This window comes from Sinohyriopsis cumingii, chromosome 9 (assembly GCF_028554795.1).
Source record: "Sinohyriopsis cumingii isolate HCF-2022 chromosome 9, ASM2855479v2, whole genome shotgun sequence".
NCBI classification, from domain to species: Eukaryota; Metazoa; Mollusca; class Bivalvia; order Unionida; family Unionidae; genus Sinohyriopsis; species Sinohyriopsis cumingii.
Window position 1 is genome coordinate 19,386,373 of NC_142969.1, and position 19,316 is coordinate 19,405,688.

The window sequence follows — 19,316 nt, forward strand, 5'->3', positions numbered from 1 at the left end:
CCGATGTTTGCTCAGGCATTCGACTGTGTGTCCCCATCACAAATTTGACTTAATATTAAAGCTTTAAGGAATGCCGAATCATTTTCCCACGGTACCGCTCGACATGTACCTGATCGCGCCCACTTAATATGCAAAAACAACGCCCTGAATGGAATACTTTCTTCTCATTGGCTAACTAAAAATAAGTTATAAATAAATACAGGACGTCGTTTTCTTTTAACGAATGAGAGGTGCAACGCGCTCATGACCTGTTGGGCCCTAAAGACCCGAACTAGGTCGGTAAAAAGATACGAAGTTACATTTTTAGGTGTTTTCAACAAACAGTCAGGTCAAACTAATTTCTGGAAAATACCAAATTCCTAGTAAAGAAAATTACATTACTTTGACATGTAATGAAAATAAAAATTAAAAGATTTTAAAACTTACAAACATTTAAATTAAATCAAACATAAACTAAATCAAATATCCATAACAGTATAAAGTTGTATGGTATATGTTTCAATATCTGATAATTATTTTAAAATGTTAATTTATTATGAGCACCCAGTCTCGTCTTATTTTGATGTAATCTAAGCACTCTAGTCTATTTTGCGCGTAAACAGAGTGACGATGGCAGAAAACTGAAGTTACATAAGGTCCACATTTCTTTTATTTGATCGCAACCTCTACATGATAAAATACAACGGGGCAAGTCGCCATATTTCCTTCTATTGATAGATATTCCTGACAGTGCAGCATGTACATTCGTAGTTGGCAGAGACACAACGAGTAAACGTCGTGTTAAAAGCGCATGCCACATGCGAAACACTTTTTTTCACCTCAGTTTGGAAAAACTGTCGACTTGAAATTAACGCTTTACATGAAAACAGAAAGAGTGAACGAAAGTTTAGAACATATGAAAGCGTGGTAGCATTGCACATGATCTAATTCCCCTCTCCACAGTCTGCGTCCACTAAACTGATGAACTCCATGATTGCGAGCAATACGAACGAAGGATTCCATTTTATTTTGTGCAAAAGGGACGCTATCGGGAGGAAGCGGTTCTTCTCCGTTCTGTTTTGAGGCCATGTATCATTTTGAAGGTGACCTTTTGCAATCAGAGCCCTGATGATGATGATATAGTTTGGGAGCTTACATACTTAGGAAAGGTCAAAGTGTTAAACCAAAATTACCATCAGGTGAAGTCCTCTAACAAATAACATTATGGGAACATAATGTGTACTCGCATCACACATACAGCATGGGGACATTACCATACAGTAACACATCCATATTTAAAATGTCAAAGATATTACAAAAGTATTGAATTAAAATTCATATAAATAACACTACATACAAAGTTAAAAGCAGTAAATACTGTTCTAACTATAAACAGTTTATCAATAGTCAAAACGCACTAAACATACGATAATAGAGTCAGAAAACACGCATACACATACACACACACACACATACATACACTATGACAGTGGGCCGTAAATAGTATTGTCAATATAAAGAGTAACCTGCTATTGTGGAAGCCCCAATAAACCCTAATATTGTGGTAGCCCCAATGAACCCTACTATTGTGGTAGACCCAATGAACCCAACTATTGTGGTCGCTCCAACGAACCCTACGATTGTGGTAGACCAAAGAATCCTAATATTGTGGTAGGCCAATGAAACCTGCTATTGTGATAACCCCAAAAAACACTGCGATTGTGGTAACCCCAATGACCCCTTCTAGTGGGGTAACACCAGTGAACCATACGATTGTGGTAACCACAATGAACACTGCAACTGAGGTAGGCCAATGAACCCTGATATTGGGGTAGACTCATTTAAGTCTGCTATTTTAGTCGCTCCAATGAACTCTGCTCTATAGTTAGTGCTCCTTTTGAAATTCATAATGCTAATCAACATCGATATGGTTTGTAATACAACATTTTACTGCTGGTCAACTTGAACATTTGTTCATTTTATCGAGACACACAAAATTTTATTTTGCATCTATTAGGTGATGTGATGTGATGTGATTTTGATTTTTTTAACGTAGCTTTAACAATTTTTCAGTCATATCGCTACGATGTCTGCAATGTGGCAGTTTACAGTGATGTCTAGCACTGGGGCATCATGCCGCAGACAAGTAGCATGCTGTCCCACCCAGTCACATTATCCTGACACCAGGCCGACCACTCCTAACACTAACCTCTTAATGCTGAACGCCGAGCGAGGCAGCTGTTAGTACCATTTTTAAAGTCTCTGGTATGACTCGGCCGGGGATCGAACCCACGACCTCCCGCATCTGACATCTATTAGGTAACTTCAATGTAAATCATTTGCGGTCATAATGATCTCATATATTATTTAGCAAAGATATTTATTTTGGCGTGGGTGGGGAGGTAGCATGGTTGTGGGGTGGGTAGGGGAGATGATCCTAAGGGACAGAAAATCAGCGAAAGTGAATGAAGATTTACTGCAAAATTAAGTTAAAGTCAACCAATAATGAACGAATTGAAATTGAACAAAATAATTCTTAATATATTTTAATTATATTAACTAAACGTTTTGATGACTAATGCAATAAGTTATGTCCTATACATTTTAACGACTGTAGTGCCTTTAAGACAGGTCAGTCCAAACAAGTCTATCCACTGGATAAGTTCCAGTTCAGTCAGTGAACTGGCTGTACTTAAATATTTAGATAGTAGTTACCAGAGGACGCTTTATTTGCTTTACAATGAAGTAATTATCGCTGGATACTTTTATGATGATTTCATTTCCGATAATAATACTAAATTGTTTGAATACTAAATGACTTTAATACTAAATTACTTTAATACTAAATTAATTGAAATAATACAGCCATACGACCATACACGCGTAATAAGTTTTCCAGCACGAGTATCAGCCCGCTCTTCCTTCCTTATTGACCACATCTACACTACCCACCCTGACGCTACTACCTTTATCCACCACATCTGCACTACCAAACCTGACACAACTACCCGTATTGACAACATTTACCCGACCCACCCTGACACTACTACCCGTTATGACCACATCTACACTACTCACCCTGACACTACTACCTTTATCCACCACATCTGCACTACCAAACCTGACACAACTACCCGTATTGACAACATTTACCCGACCCACCCTGACACTACTACCCGTTATGACCACATCTACACTACTCACCCTGACACTACTACCTTTATCCACCACATCTGCACTACCAAACCTGACACAACTACCCGTATTGACAACATTTATCCGACCCACCATGACACTACTACCCGTTATGACCACATCTACACTACTCACCCTGACACTACTACCTTTATCCACCACATCTACACTACTCACCCTGACACTACTACCTTTATCCACCACATCTACACTACTCACCGTGACAATACTACTCTTATTGACAACATCTATACTACTTACCCTGACCATACTACTTTTATTGACCACATCTGCATTACCCACTCTGACACTACTACCCGTATTGACTTATCTACACTACCCACCTTGGCACTACCACTCTTACTGACCACATCTACATTACCCTCTCTGACACAACTACCTTTCTTGACAACATTTAGGTAACCCACCCTGAAACTACTACTCTTACTGACTACATATACCCTATCCACCCCGACACGAAGACCCTTATTGACATCTACACTACCCACTCTGACACTACTACCTTTATCGAGCATATCTACACTGCCCACCCTGACACTACTAAAAGTATTGACCACATCTACACTACCTAGCATGACACTACTACCCGTATTGACAACATCTACACTACCCACCCTGACAATATTACCCGTATTGAAAATACCTATACCTTTCTTGACAACATTTACGTAACCCACCCTGAAACTACTACTCTTACTGACTACATATACCCTATCCACCCTGACACGACTACCCTTATTGACATCTACACTACCCACTCTGACACTACTACCTTTATCGAGCACATCTACACTACCCACCCTGACACTACTAAAAGTATTGACCACATCTACACTACCTAGCATGACACTACTACCCGTATTGACAACATCTACACTACCCACCCTGACAATATTACCCGTATTGAAAATACCTATACTACCCACCCTGAAACAACTACCTTTATTGACTTCATCTACACTACCCACCTTACTGACGACATCTACATTACCCTCTCTGACACAACTATCCTTCTTGACAATATGTACCCAAACCACCCTGAAACTACTACCCATTATGACCACATCTACACTACTTACCTTGACTCGACTACCAATATTGACAACATCTACACCACCAACCCTGACACGACTACCCTTATTGACCACATATACATTACTCATCCTGACACTACTAGCCTTCCTGACCGCATCTGCACTACCCACTCTGACACTACTACCCGTTTTGACCACATCTACCCTACGCAGTCTGACTCTAATACTCTTACTGACCACATCTACACCACCCACCCTGACACTACTACCCGTATTGACTTATCTACACTACCCACCTTGGCACTACCACTCTTACTGACCACATCTACATTACCCTCTCTGACACAACTACCTTTCTTGACAACATTTAGGTAACCCACCCTGAAACTACTACTCTTACTGACTACATATACCCTATCCACCCCGACACGAAGACCCTTATTGACATCTACACTACCCACTCTGACACTACTACCTTTATCGAGCATATCTACACTGCCCACCCTGACACTACTAAAAGTATTGACCACATCTACACTACCTAGCATGACACTACTACCCGTATTGACAACATCTACACTACCCACCCTGACAATATTACCCGTATTGAAAATACCTATACCTTTCTTGACAACATTTACGTAACCCACCCTGAAACTACTACTCTTACTGACTACATATACCCTATCCACCCTGACACGACTACCCTTATTGACATCTACACTACCCACTCTGACACTACTACCTTTATCGAGCACATCTACACTACCCACCCTGACACTACTAAAAGTATTGACCACATCTACACTACCTAGCATGACACTACTACCCGTATTGACAACATCTACACTACCCACCCTGACAATATTACCCGTATTGAAAATACCTATACTACCCACCCTGAAACAACTACCTTTATTGACTTCATCTACACTACCCACCTTACTGACGACATCTACATTACCCTCTCTGACACAACTATCCTTCTTGACAATATGTACCCAAACCACCCTGAAACTACTACCCATTATGACCACATCTACACTACTTACCTTGACTCGACTACCAATATTGACAACATCTACACCACCAACCCTGACACGACTACCCTTATTGACCACATATACATTACTCATCCTGACACTACTAGCCTTCCTGACCGCATCTGCACTACCCACTCTGACACTACTACCCGTTTTGACCACATCTACCCTACGCAGTCTGACTCTAATACTCTTACTGACCACATCTACACCACCCACCCTGACACTACTACCCGTATTGACTTATCTACACTACCCACCTTGGCACTACCACTCTTACTGACCACATCTACATTACCCTCTCTGACACAACTACCTTTCTTGACAACATTTAGGTAACCCACCCTGAAACTACTACTCTTACTGACTACATATACCCTATCCACCCCGACACGAAGACCCTTATTGACATCTACACTACCCACTCTGACACTACTACCTTTATCGAGCATATCTACACTACCCACCCTGACACTACTAAAAGTATTGACCGCATCTACACTACCTAGCATGACACTACTACCCGTATTGACAACATCCACACTACCCACCCTGACAATATTACCCATATTGAAAATACCTATACCTTTCTTGACAACATTTACGTAACCCACCCTGAAGCTACTACTCTTACTGACTACATATACCCTATCCACCCTGACACGACTACCCTTATTGACATCTACACTACCCACTCTGACACTACTACCTTTATCGAGCACATCTACACTACCCACCCTGACACTACTAAAAGTATTGACCACATCTACACTACCTAGCATGACACTACTACCCGTATTGACAACATCTACACTACCCACCCTGACAATATTACCCGTATTGAAAATACCTATACTACCCACCCTGAAACAACTACCTTTATTGACTTCATCTACACTACCCACCTTACTGACGACATCTACATTACCCTCTCTGACACAACTATCCTTCTTGACAATATGTACCCAAACCACCCTGAAACTACTACCCATTATGACCACATCTACACTACTTACCTTGACTCGACTACCAATATTGACAACATCTACACCACCAACCCTGACACGACTACCCTTATTGACCACATATACATTACTCATCCTGACACTACTAGCCTTCCTGACCGCATCTGCACTACCCACTCTGACACTACTACCCGTTTTGACCACATCTACCCTACGCAGTCTGACTCTAATACTCTTACTGACCACATCTACACCACCCACCCTGACACTACTACCCGTATTGACTTATGTACACTACCCACCTTAAAACTGCTACTTTTACTGACCACATCTACATTACCCTTTCTGTCACAACTATCCTTTATGACCACATCTACACTACCGACCATGACACGACTATCCTTATTGACAACATATAAACTACCCGCCCTGAAACTACTACCTGTATCGACCACATATACACTACCCACCCTGACACTATCAGTATTGCCCACATCTACACTACCAAGCCTGACACTACTACCCGTATTGACAACATCTAAACTACTAAACCTGACACGACTACCCATATTGACAACATCTACACCCCAAACCCTGATACAACTACCCGTATTGACAACATCTATACTACCTACCCTGACACGACTACCAGTAGAGCCCACATTTACACTAACCAGCCTGACACTATTACCCGTATCTTCAACATCTATACTAACAACCCTGAGACGACTACCCAAATCGGTGGGTACGTGGGAAAGCCTGCCAGTAGCTTCTCGTGGGTCGGTGGTGCTTCCCTGGGTTTTCCAGGGTTCTTCCTCCACCAGTTATACTGACCGCCATGTACAGCCTATCTTGTGCTGAAAAATGGCGTTAAACCCTAGAACAACAACAACAACAACTACCCAAATCGACAATATCTACACTACCAACCATGATACGACTACCCGTATTGACAACATCTACACTACCAACCCTGACAATCTCTATGAGATTAATGTACCCCGTTTGTCTATTAGTGGGTACTCCCCCGTTTGTGTAATTCGTGCGCAGAGGAGCGCAAAAAAGAATTCATATTTCTATCTGCATGAATGAGTCATTAAAATTGCTGGAAATTAATTTCTCTCTGAACGCTTCACAATATTAGCTCACTGACAATTTTTTTTAAATTACAGACCCGGGTATGAGTTAACTATCTGGAACCACAGTTGTCTTACTATACTAAATAAACATGCGCTCATACAAGATAAAATAATTAACCAATCAAAACAACCGAAATGGTATACTAATGGAATTCCTGCGGCGTTAAGCGAAAACACCGTTTGTAAAACATTAGCGGCCCGTTTTCAATAAAGTCATTGCCTCAAACTCTGATAGCAGATCCATCTGAAATCACGTGCGAGATATAACTTCTACGAAAACAATACTTCTTGGTCCATGTAGAGTTATAGTTAGCGGCACAACATTGTAAACCAAATAATTTCTCTTTATATTAATATTACCCAAACACTTGATAGGTCTAATTGTAGAGGTTAAGATAAATAAACGATCTGCCTTCGGGAATGAAAGATTCCTCATCACGCTTGTTTCTGTGTCCTTTTCATTACATTAACCAATGCCATTATCTAAAATATAAATCACTACCATCTCAAGTCATTGATGTTATAAACACTGAATACATTTCTAAACTAAAATAAATTTTAAAACCATCTATATATATAAACGGCTTGACAGTTTTCTGACTGATCCATAATTGACAAACATTAGACAAATGCGGGGGCGAGCAAGCCAGTGAAAACAGTAAATAGTGTCCTGGTTTTTTATTGTTGTTGATCTAACTACATAAAACTGAACCAGTCAATGTACGGATCCTAATACGAAGCACTTGACACAGAATTAACATCTGAATTTAGAAGTGTTATTTACCTTTGATTTTAGTCAATATGAAAATCTGAGCCAGTCAATGCATTGATCATAATACGAGCCACATGACACAGAATTAAAGACTGACTTTACAAACGTTTATTATGTTTGATGTAAATCAATCAGAAAAACCGAACCAGTCGATGTACTGATTAAAACACCAACACTACCAATCAGAATTAAAGGGGGATTTTAAAATACAACAGGTGCCAAAGAGCTAGTTGAAGAAGAAAATGTTAATACAGGACAAAGCTGAATGGCTGAAAACCCATATCAAAATGCAAATCAATCAAAATTTGACATTTGTGATCGAGATTAATTTTTTTAAACGATACCACCGGTAAATACTAAAACTTTTCACTGAGAAAAAGTTTGATTTGGTATATAAGTGAACATGTTCATGCTTTAGCCTTTGTCGCAAGTTTCATTTGATTGATACCATTAGTCTTAATATTATCGTACTTATTTTCTTTGTCCTCTACTTTCTCCTCCACTCCTCCACTAACTTCAAACGCACATCAGCTATGTAGACTTGTTTTCTTGTTTGTGCAATTTGCAAACTATGCAGTAGAATGTAATTCTGCATATCATTTATTAAACAACATAATGGTCATAATAATAATAATAATAATAATACCACTACTATTATTACTAATACTATTGATCATGTATATTTGTTAAATATTGTTCTATTTGATCCTGTGTCAACGGGTATGTATTCAAAATCATTAAAATTCAATGTTATAAACTGCAAACAACTGTAACATGACTAACAGGATAGTTTTGTATACAATGGTACATCTCAACGACCCAGGCGGAGATGAAAAAGACACAAGTATGATGATCTTTCACCGGAAATCTGTAAATCGAATACACATGTATTAAAAGGCTAGATATGTATGATTCACGCTCTTTCACTAAAGTAATGTCTTTTAAAAATGAAAATGTTAAGCATCAGATGTTAAGATGCTGAAAATTAAGCACCTTCAACCCGAGCTAGTGATTTCGTCAATAGTAAGATCGACAATATGGTGCAAAGAAAATAAATATTTTGTATACATGGAAACACATGGACTGACGGGCAGTTAGAAAAATACAAGATGAGATAGAATATAGTACACGTACATACATACATACATACCTCCTACCTACCTACCTACCTATCTACCTACCTACCTACATACAAACATACATCTACCAACCTACCTACCTACCTACCTACATACATAAATATCTCCTACGTACCTACCTACCTATCTAAATACACACACACACACACACACACACACATACATACATAGATCTCCTTGCCATCCCTCTCTGGCTCCATCACCACTCCTCCACTACCAAGATAAAATGGTCAGTGAACTACACTGTCCTGGACACGTGTCGATGTGTATTACATCAAATCATTTCGGAAATATATCGACGAGAGAAAAGTCAATTCTGGTTTTAGATTTTTTTAACAAGTCTAAAATAGAAGCAAATATTTCAAGGCACCGGATAATGTTACGATCTAAAATGGTAAGAAAAGTTCAAATAAAATACAATCTTGCTAGTGTTAATTTCTGAACACCTCTAAACGTATAGTCAAATGTTCAACGTTTTATAAAAGTTGTATCTGAATATCCTATGGATCATTTCCCACACGTGTAACATCGTACGACTAATGGAAAACTATTTACAGGTAGATTAGAGCAAGCCACATATGACACGTGTGAAAAATCGAACAAATAGCATGCCCGCATAACAACAATCGAATGCGGACCTGTATAACAATGGAAACCAAATATTACAACCAAGAGCATGAAAACAAACATAAACAAAACTCTGTTGTAACCATGGCATCACCAGGAGCTGAAGTAGGCTTGATGATATATAAATCAGGGATCCGAGACGGGTTCAGTGGCTTTCTTAATTCGGGTTACAAAAGGGAAGAAAAGTGTTGATTAAGTTTCTACCTTCAGATTGGAAATTTTCGATATAAAAAAAGATCACAGAGGACTTGAACTAGATTTGGGAACATATAAAAAGGTAACTTTTCTTAGTTAAATTAAATTAATTGGTTTCTTCATTTTGTCTTCTCAGGAGAAAATATTTATTTCAGACTTCTTGAATAACGGCAAATAGATAAAGTTTGTTATTATTATTATTATTATTATTATTATTTACTGCATTAATTTTAGTTTGCATATTTTCTCTAAACAAAATAGGATACTCTTTTGAAGATCTTTTCAATTGAACAGAAAATGTTGAAAACTAACCAAAATAATAAATACAGTAAAGTTTACCGTTCAGAACTTTATTTTTAGACAAAAGTCACTTTGTAAAAATTTTTTCGTGGACAATATTGGTTCTGATATTATATGTGTTGCACGTTTTTAAATTTTGTATTAGTTGAGAGAATTACAAATCGTTTACTCCTTTAAACAAAAGAAACTGTGCTATGAAGTTTTTTCCTGTTCGGAATGAAAACAACTGCTTCCCACCCACCCCACAAAAAGGAGTCGTCGGCTGTCAGAGGTGTATTAATATCTTACATTATTAGACTGCCATTTTTAACTCAAAACGTAAAAATGAGTTCCTTTTGATTTCAATGCTATGAGCGGTACTTGAAACTGGATTTCAATAATTTGAATTTAGACTTACACAATTTGAAACCAGGTTCCCGATAATAAAACCAAAATAATAGATTTTCATTAAAGTGTGTAGTTTAATTTATTCATTTTTGTTAATTGTATATTAAACTTCATAAATTTTGACAATAACCAGCATTTCCACGAAAATACCTATTGATTTATATTACAAATATATATTAAACTTGTCGTCCTAGGAACCAATACTGAATATGATTTTTAATGTTTGAAAATCTAATTTCACTTAGAGCAAGGCTTCTGTACATAAATAAGAAACAGAGAAATGAGCTCCGGAGGAACGTCCGCATTAAAGAAACTGGTGATTGTCCTGCTGATATTCTGCTTCATTTTGGACCTAGTGGGTTTTGTAATCCCTTACTGGTACTACACTGAAAGCACACTGCTAGGGATTTCAGTCAAAGCATATGGTGGTCTTTGGACAGCGTGCTCACAAGTTTCACTCGTTGTTGGGTGTGCAGATTACGCAAACAGCACCCTGGTTGGTAAGTTACATCTTTTTATCTATCTCTGTCCGTATGTCCGTATCTTTTTATCTATCTATGTCGGTATGTCGGTCTCTTTCTACCCTTCTTTCCTTTTAATTGTCATCTCTTTCTCTCTGTCAGTCTGCTCATTTGTTGTTTCAATATACATCCATGAATCGGTCCGTCCGTATGTCAGTGTATTATTTTGTTCCTTTGTCGACCCCATCTGCCGTTCCGGTGGCCTAGTGGTTACAGCCTCCACCTCGGATACGGAAGGTCGCAGGTTCAAACCCGGTTGAGTCATACCAAAGACTTACAAAAATGGTACTAACAGCTGCCTCGCTAGGCGCTCAGCATTAAGAGGTTAGTGTTAGGACTGGTCGGTCTGCTATCAGGATAATGTGACTGGGTGGAATATCATTCAACATGTCTGCGGCATGATGTTCTAGTGATAGACATATCTATAAACTGCCACATTGCAGACATCGTAGCGATATGACTGATAAACTGTTAAAACTACCTTAAATCTCTCTCTCTCTCTCTCTCTCTCTCTCTCTCTCACACACACACACACACACACATCCCCATCAGCGGTAGTATATGTATGCTGCTCGATGCTCTAATTACAACCAAAGTGCCCCATAAAGAAATTCATATGACAATTTATAAGGGCGGATGCTTACTGATTTAGGTTTGGGCAAATGGAAATTGATCTCGATAGATTAGATTGTAAATTTAGACATTTCACTCTAATGTACCCCCATCGATATGCTATGTTATGATCTAGTTTGAGTGTGGGGGCATGATGGTTGGTTGGAACTGACAGTGACTGAATGTTTCGATTTAAGAAATTTCAATGTGTATGGTCATAATGTTTCATCTTTCATTATTCGACCTAACAGGAAATATTTCCGCATTGGACTTAGCAGGAAACATTGCTTCATTTAACTTGAGAGGAAAAAATGTCCTCATTCGACTTAACCAGAAACATTTATTCGAGTTTACATAAAATATTTTTTCATTTATTTACTATAAAATTGCATAAAATGAGCAATGAATAATTTTGGAAGCTCTTTGAATAAGTTAACCAAATTCGAATTTATAAGAAAATGTTGGCAGTGCAAAACGACAAAATATTATACGAAAGATCGGAAATATTTAGAAAAATACGCAATACATGTCGAGTCAGTTTGATTTAAGAGATGGGATTAATAAATCTAATTAAATTTCATTAATTTAAATCTCATTATCAACAGCACGAATATACATCATGTAATAAGCTCATCAAATAATTGTTAATACTAAGGGTGTACACCAGGTTAACGTAGGATGAAGTCATTGTTATCTCATAGAGATATCAGTTTATACAATTTAAACTTTGCATGAATTCAAGCCAGCCAAAAATATTTTAAAATACTTTCACATCAGCTCCGTGTTAATTTTTATATCTCAGGCAAGAAATGTAAATAAATAAATAAATAAATCACAGTGTGAACGATTTAAATGTACACTTTGCAATGTGTATTTTGGGCAGAATGTCGATATTGAAATACATTACCTGCAATATGTTACTGTGCAATATACACCCCGTAATATAGTAAAAAGCAATATATTCAATACTTTGTGCTAACAAAAATGCTCAATAATGCAATAAACACCTTATAATATGCTAATATTAAATTTTCAGTATTGCAATATAGAACGTGCTGATCAATATATTCCAGACTCGAGTGTTAACAATATAAAAAAAGAAAAAGAAACGAAATAAATATTGTGATGGCAGATATTCAGAGTTTTGAATGAACTGAGCTTGAACCAAAGGGAAATAATCACTTGCAAGACAAGACAACGTGCCTTTTGGTTCATTGACATATTTTTTAACACCTGTACATTATCATAATCTTTATTCTCTCTCAAGCATACACTGAAGATTGAATACAGCACAAAATTTATCGTACAATGCCTTGAAATTGTATCAGTTTATTACAATTCGTTTCCGAGACGATGATTGATGGAACAATACATTGAAATTAAACCAATCAGTAAGAGTTCAATGACTTTTTGCAAGATATCGCCAAGAAAGCGAATATTTTTAACTCGTTTAGACGGGAAGACAAATACGGTGCTTTAAAACATATATTATTGCTACTTGAATTCTTTAGATCACCATATACATAAATAGATTTGATCTTCAAGCAAATAAGAGTAAAATAGGTTAATGAAGAAAATTAATTAGAGTTTCATAGATTCAATAAATGATTTAGACCTTGGTCAAGCTAACAAGAAGCCATAATCAAGCGATTAGGCCTAACACCACGTCCACGTTACAAATAGTTAAAGGTTGCCATTATTTACCCTAACACTGCCTCCATAATTAGTTACAGGTGGACATAATTTACCCTAACACTGCCCCCATAATTAGTTAGAGGTTGCCATTATTCACCCTAACACTGCACCCATAATTAGTTAAAAGTTTCCATTATTTACCCCAATACTGCCATCATAGTTAAATAAAGTTTGCCATTATTTACCCTAACACTGCCTCCATAATTAGTTACAGGTGGACATAATTTACTCTAACACTGCCCCCATAATTAGTTACAGGTTGCCATTATTCACCCTAACACTGCCCCCATAATTAGTTAAAGGTTTCCATTATTTACCCCAACACTGCCATCATAGTTAAATAAAGTTTGCCATTATTTACCCTAACACTGCCTCCATAATTAGTTACAGGTGGACATAATTTACCCTAACACTGCCCCCATAATTAGTTACAGGTTGCCATTATTCACCCTAACACTGCCTCAATAATTAGTTACAGGTTGCCATTATTCACCCTAACACTGCCTCCATAATTAGTTACAGGTGGACATTATTTACCCTAACACTGCCCCCATAATTAGTTAAAGGTTGCCATTGTTTACACTTACACTGCCTCCACAAATAGTTACAGGCTGATATTGTTTTGTGTTTCTTTAAAGATGATCAGAAAGAACTAAATTTCGGTCTTTTAAAAACACATCGAAGAAAGAATGGTGTGTCGGGGTGTGTAGGTAGCATTATATTAATAATAATATTGTGTGTAGGTAGCATTATGTAAATAATACTATTGTTTGTAGGTAGCATTATGTAAATAATACTATTGTTTGTAGGTAGCATTATGTAAATAATACTATTGTTTGTAGGTAGCATTATGTAAATAACACTATTGTTTGTAGGTAGCATTATGTAAATAATACTATTGTTTGTAGGTAGCATTATGTAAATAATACTATGGTGTGTAGGTAGCATTATATAAATAATACTATAGTGTGCAGGTAGCATTATGTAAATGATATATTGGTGAAGCATTTTGATAAACAGATTTGTAATATTAAAAAAAATCATTGTGAATGTGGATTAAAAATAAAAGGTATTATTCGTGACTAAAACGGAAAGGGCACCACAAAATGTGCACATGAATATGTACAAAAGCATGCACACAAAACACACAAACACAGAGACCCATAACACATTCTTGCATTTGTAGCCAAGGTCAACGTACTAGCTTAAGTCTCAAAGAATGAAAGTAGGTCTCGTGAGCTAGACACGAATTTATTTTGTAAACAGTTTTAATTAATTTCAGCTATTTCTGTCTATTGCTCGGTGTTTTCCATAATGGCATTTTATGCCTGTTTCTAGCAATTACCCTTTTTTACCCCATAATATATATTATTTTCCTTTTTCTATTAGTTGCCCAGACTTTTCCTAAATTTAGTGTATGCCTATATGCCTATTTCTATCAGTCGCCATAATTGTGTTACATGCCTATTTCTATCAGTCGCCAGGTGTTTTTCATAAGTGTGTTATATAGCTATTTCTAGCGGTTACCCAATGTTTTTCATAATTGTTTTATGTGCTGAATGCTTGAAATTAATAATGTCGCTGTCAGTCTTTATCCTTTTGAACATATTATTTATACTGTCAATATTCTTTAAGATCTTTCAGTTTTAATTATAAGAACAGTGTTTTTTTATGTTTTAATAAATGAAGTTATAAAGCATAGACAGATGCATTCCCTCTGTATTTTGGATCATTTCGATACAGCTTAAAATTACTATAGAACCTAATCTAAAATTGGAACTTGCACATAGTCCGAGAAAACAAGAACGATTCTGTATTTTGTTATGAATAAAACCTGCCACCAGAAAATTTGTATTTCCGTTTCCTTTTTCAGACTGGTTTCGTGCTGTTAGAGCATTCTCTGCCCTTGGTTTCTTGCTGTTTCTTGCGTCCTTGGTGGTTGTCATCGCCCACACCTGCTCCAAGTCCAAGAAGAAACTCCTGTACCTTGTAGCCGTATGTCTCACATTCGTAGGAGGTAATGTCAAAGACAGAAACATAAGAAGCTGTCTCAATCCATTACGATTTTATTGCCTAAGTGTTTTCGATTAATACATACATGTCTTCATAGATACTTGAGCAAAACCAAATTTATCCATCAATCAAAACCTTTTAGTGTTCGCTAGGATTGCATTTAATGTCAGAGTAGCACGGCCAGATTTGAAGGCTCACCGTAACTTGAAAATATTATCAGGAATGATGACGCATAGAACTGTCTACCCAGACCAATATAGGACAACGTCTTTTCTGTCTAGACCCAGTTTACTACAATCCCTATCTCCAATTCCACTACTGATCCCATTTGCCTACTCACTGTTGTGAAAACAAAATGTATCATTATTGTTCCCGCTTGCTGCACACAGTAATTCGGCTAGCTGACCACACCAGGAAAAAACATACATGTTACTTATATTTTTTTAACAATTTACTTTAAACTTTATCACGAAATGATTGGTCTCATTGCATTAATTTCTGTAATTGCACATTTCACAACATTTTGCTTATTCTCAATGCAAAATCTTGCAAAATAATCTCTTTTCTTTTTTTATCTTACATAACGGGACAGTCTCCTTTATCATGCACATAAATCACTTTTTTCCTTGAGCAAAATTATTCAACACGGAAACATTTTACCTCGTACGGGATTTCAGTTTAATAGGCAGTAGCAAACTAACAATTTTCAGTACATTGTGTTTGGTTCTGTGCTCTCTTGAAATTTTCAACGTGAACAATTAAATTATGTTTGAATTTTCTAAATTAGCGCTTATCTTTCTTCTTTTTTAGCTATTTGCGCCATGATATCTTTTGCGATATACGCTGGGAATGCCACGGGTAACTTAAGCAAGTACCATGCCGCTTTCTACATTACAATCGTCGCTTTCGTTCTCGGACTTGTGACTGGAATTCTGGGAATTCTCGACGCTATAGGTGTCTTTGGTGGAAAAGTGGGGTCAGAACACTAGTCATTTAGAGCGATTCGTAAAGTCCATAAACTTCGTGCACTGGAGAAAAGACACATAAAACCGGATATATTTTGCCACATCTGTGATATTTCTACCCTAAAGTCATTGCCTGCGATTGTCGTATCTGCAATAGATTTATTTTGTGATAGCTCTGTGCAGGATGAACAGATCGGTTATTAAATATACACGATTGATACGTATTGTCAATATCTTTTATACTATTTATAGCATTTATATCGTGAAAATATTTTTAAGGCATCGTGTGTCATCTTATTATGTGCCGAAGGTCAAATATAATTTAAAAATAAAAAGATCAAACAAATATCATCGTCTTCCTCCTTATCGTTGTCATCATCATCATTGTGGAGAACTATATAGTTGGTGTGGGGTGCTTCCAGCATTTTATTTAAACTTTTAAACTTTATAGTCCCACACAGGTCTATTTTGTTGGAAGTTAAATTTAGTGAAAGATAGATGTAAAGCTCCGAGCCCCCAGTCAGCAATGCTGACGGTTAGATGGGTAAATATACAACAACAACGACAAAAAAAAGCAGTTTGAAATTCAATGAATAAGAATTTAATAACAATTCAATAATTAAATGACTCAAAGTTTCAATTACACTCCTTCCGCTCGACCCTTTAATAAGCCTATTGCATCACTAGATTAGCAGTGTGAGATTGATTTCCACATGCCCTCGTATTTCTACTCATCTGATGTGTTCTTTCTCTCTCTTATTTCTCCCACTTCCTTCTACTTTTTCCCCCGAGCATTCTCCATGTTCCTTCTCCTCCTCCTCCACTTTCTCTAGACTCCTTCACTTCCTCCTCCACTTTCTTTTCCCATGACTACCCTCATGTCGACTTCGACTGTCTCCGCTACAGTCTCAATTCCTTCTCCAATTCTTGAAGACTTGGGATGCCAATATAAGTTCACCTGAAAGATATTAAGCCGGAGATGATCACGAAGAAAGTGGTGTAACACAAAATGTCAATACAGAGAAATAAATGAACTGAATATTTATTCGATATGATAGAAGATGTTCCTAACGACGTTCTTGGGTAAAAGCTATCGGAGGTATAATTGCAGCAATTTCTTGAAATATTTTAAGCAAATGCTATAATTATCTTTTTCTCTTCTAATCGTATTCGCATGTCAATGTCACTTGTCAAATCTTATCGGTTGGCATGATCTATTTACTGCATACAGTAGTCTGTTTTATGAACATCTTTATCGTACGATCATTACTATTGTGTTTACAAATGCTTTAACAAAATTACATTTCAAGTTTTCACTTGTTTAGAAGGCTTACATTCCTGCAATCATTTGGACGGAACTAGTAGTACATTATTATGGCTGCCATAGAAGTTATAAAGCCTTACAATTGGGCGCGAGTATCACTGAATTTGGTAATGCTTTTTGAAGGTTTTAGGGAATCAACGACTCATACAGGTATTGGTTGGTGGTTATCACAAAATATTTTATTAGATACTATATAGGTATGTTGTTATATTTGTGGTCACAAATTAAAGTCTTTAATTTATTTTTGTCAGTTTTGGACTTGTCAGGTCAAACTTCCAAATTGTATGCCTATACAATCTGTTTGAAAATGTATATTTAAAAATGTGAAAAGTTTATATATGTGAACCAAGTTCCAAAACAACTATACGTTTTATATTACTGAAAGTTTGACTTTCTTGAACATTCATTTCTCAGATATTTATTTTTTTGGCAAAAATTCCAAACTATAATTGTGTTAGTTTTATTTTCTGCCTTTCATGTAGATGGAGCGAGTACGTTGGATATTTCTACTCTCACATTTTATATTCCCGTTTAAGTTTTTAAAGATTTCAATATGCTGTTGCTTAACCTGAGCTTGCTTATGGAGTATGTTGATAATGAATAAATAAATATTGAAATAAATAGAAATGATCAAATTTCTTTTTTTAATAATCGTCACGAGGAGCTATTTGTCAAGGTCATAGTTTCATTTAGGTCATATCAAAGAGATATCAGTTATCTATTCAGTCATATTAAAGATATATCAGTACATATTCAGTGATATCAAAGGGATATCAGTTGTAGATTCAGTCATATCAAAGAGATAACAGTTATCTATTCAGTCATATTAAAGAGATACCATTATCTATTCAGTCATGTCAAATAAATCTCAGTTATCTATTCAGTCTTATCAAAGAGATATCAGTTGTAGATTCAGCCATATCAAAGAGATATCATTATCTATTCAGTCACATCAAAGAGATATCAGTTATCTATTCAGTCATATCAAAGACATATCATTATCTATTCAGTCACATCAAAGACATATCAGTTATTTATTCAGTCATATCAAAGAGATATCAGTTGTAGATTCAGTCATATTAAAGAAGTATCAACAGTATACATGGTCATAAAGTACATTATATTTTCAATCCGATCATGGAAAATATAATGTTTTAGAAAGAAAAAAAAGGGGGGGGGGGATCTTTAAAAGTGTTGTTTGTGAAATGAATTCGATGGCTCCCTTATTTGAGGACATCCATTATATCTGTGCCGTTTGAATAATACGCAGTCTGAAAAACATACACCGTTTGATAAATATAAATAGTCTGACAAATACACACACTGATAAATACGCATAGTGTGCTAAATATACACCGTTTGATAAATATGCATAGTCTGATAAATACAC

General features: G+C 36.6%; 1 protein-coding gene across 1 annotated transcript; it reads left to right on the forward strand.

Moving 5' to 3' along the window:
- Window positions 1-9,934: 9,934 nt before the first annotated feature.
- Window positions 9,935-16,948, forward strand: LOC149791344 (uncharacterized). The gene is made up of 4 exons (XM_089969177.1): window positions 9,935-10,191; window positions 11,042-11,296; window positions 15,498-15,641; window positions 16,448-16,948. The coding sequence occupies exons 2-4, from the start codon at window positions 11,077-11,079 to the stop codon at window positions 16,624-16,626; spliced, it is 543 nt and encodes a 180-aa protein (XP_089825303.1). The 5' UTR covers window positions 9,935-10,191; window positions 11,042-11,076; the 3' UTR covers window positions 16,627-16,948.
- The last annotated feature ends 2,368 nt before the right edge of the window (window positions 16,949-19,316 follow it).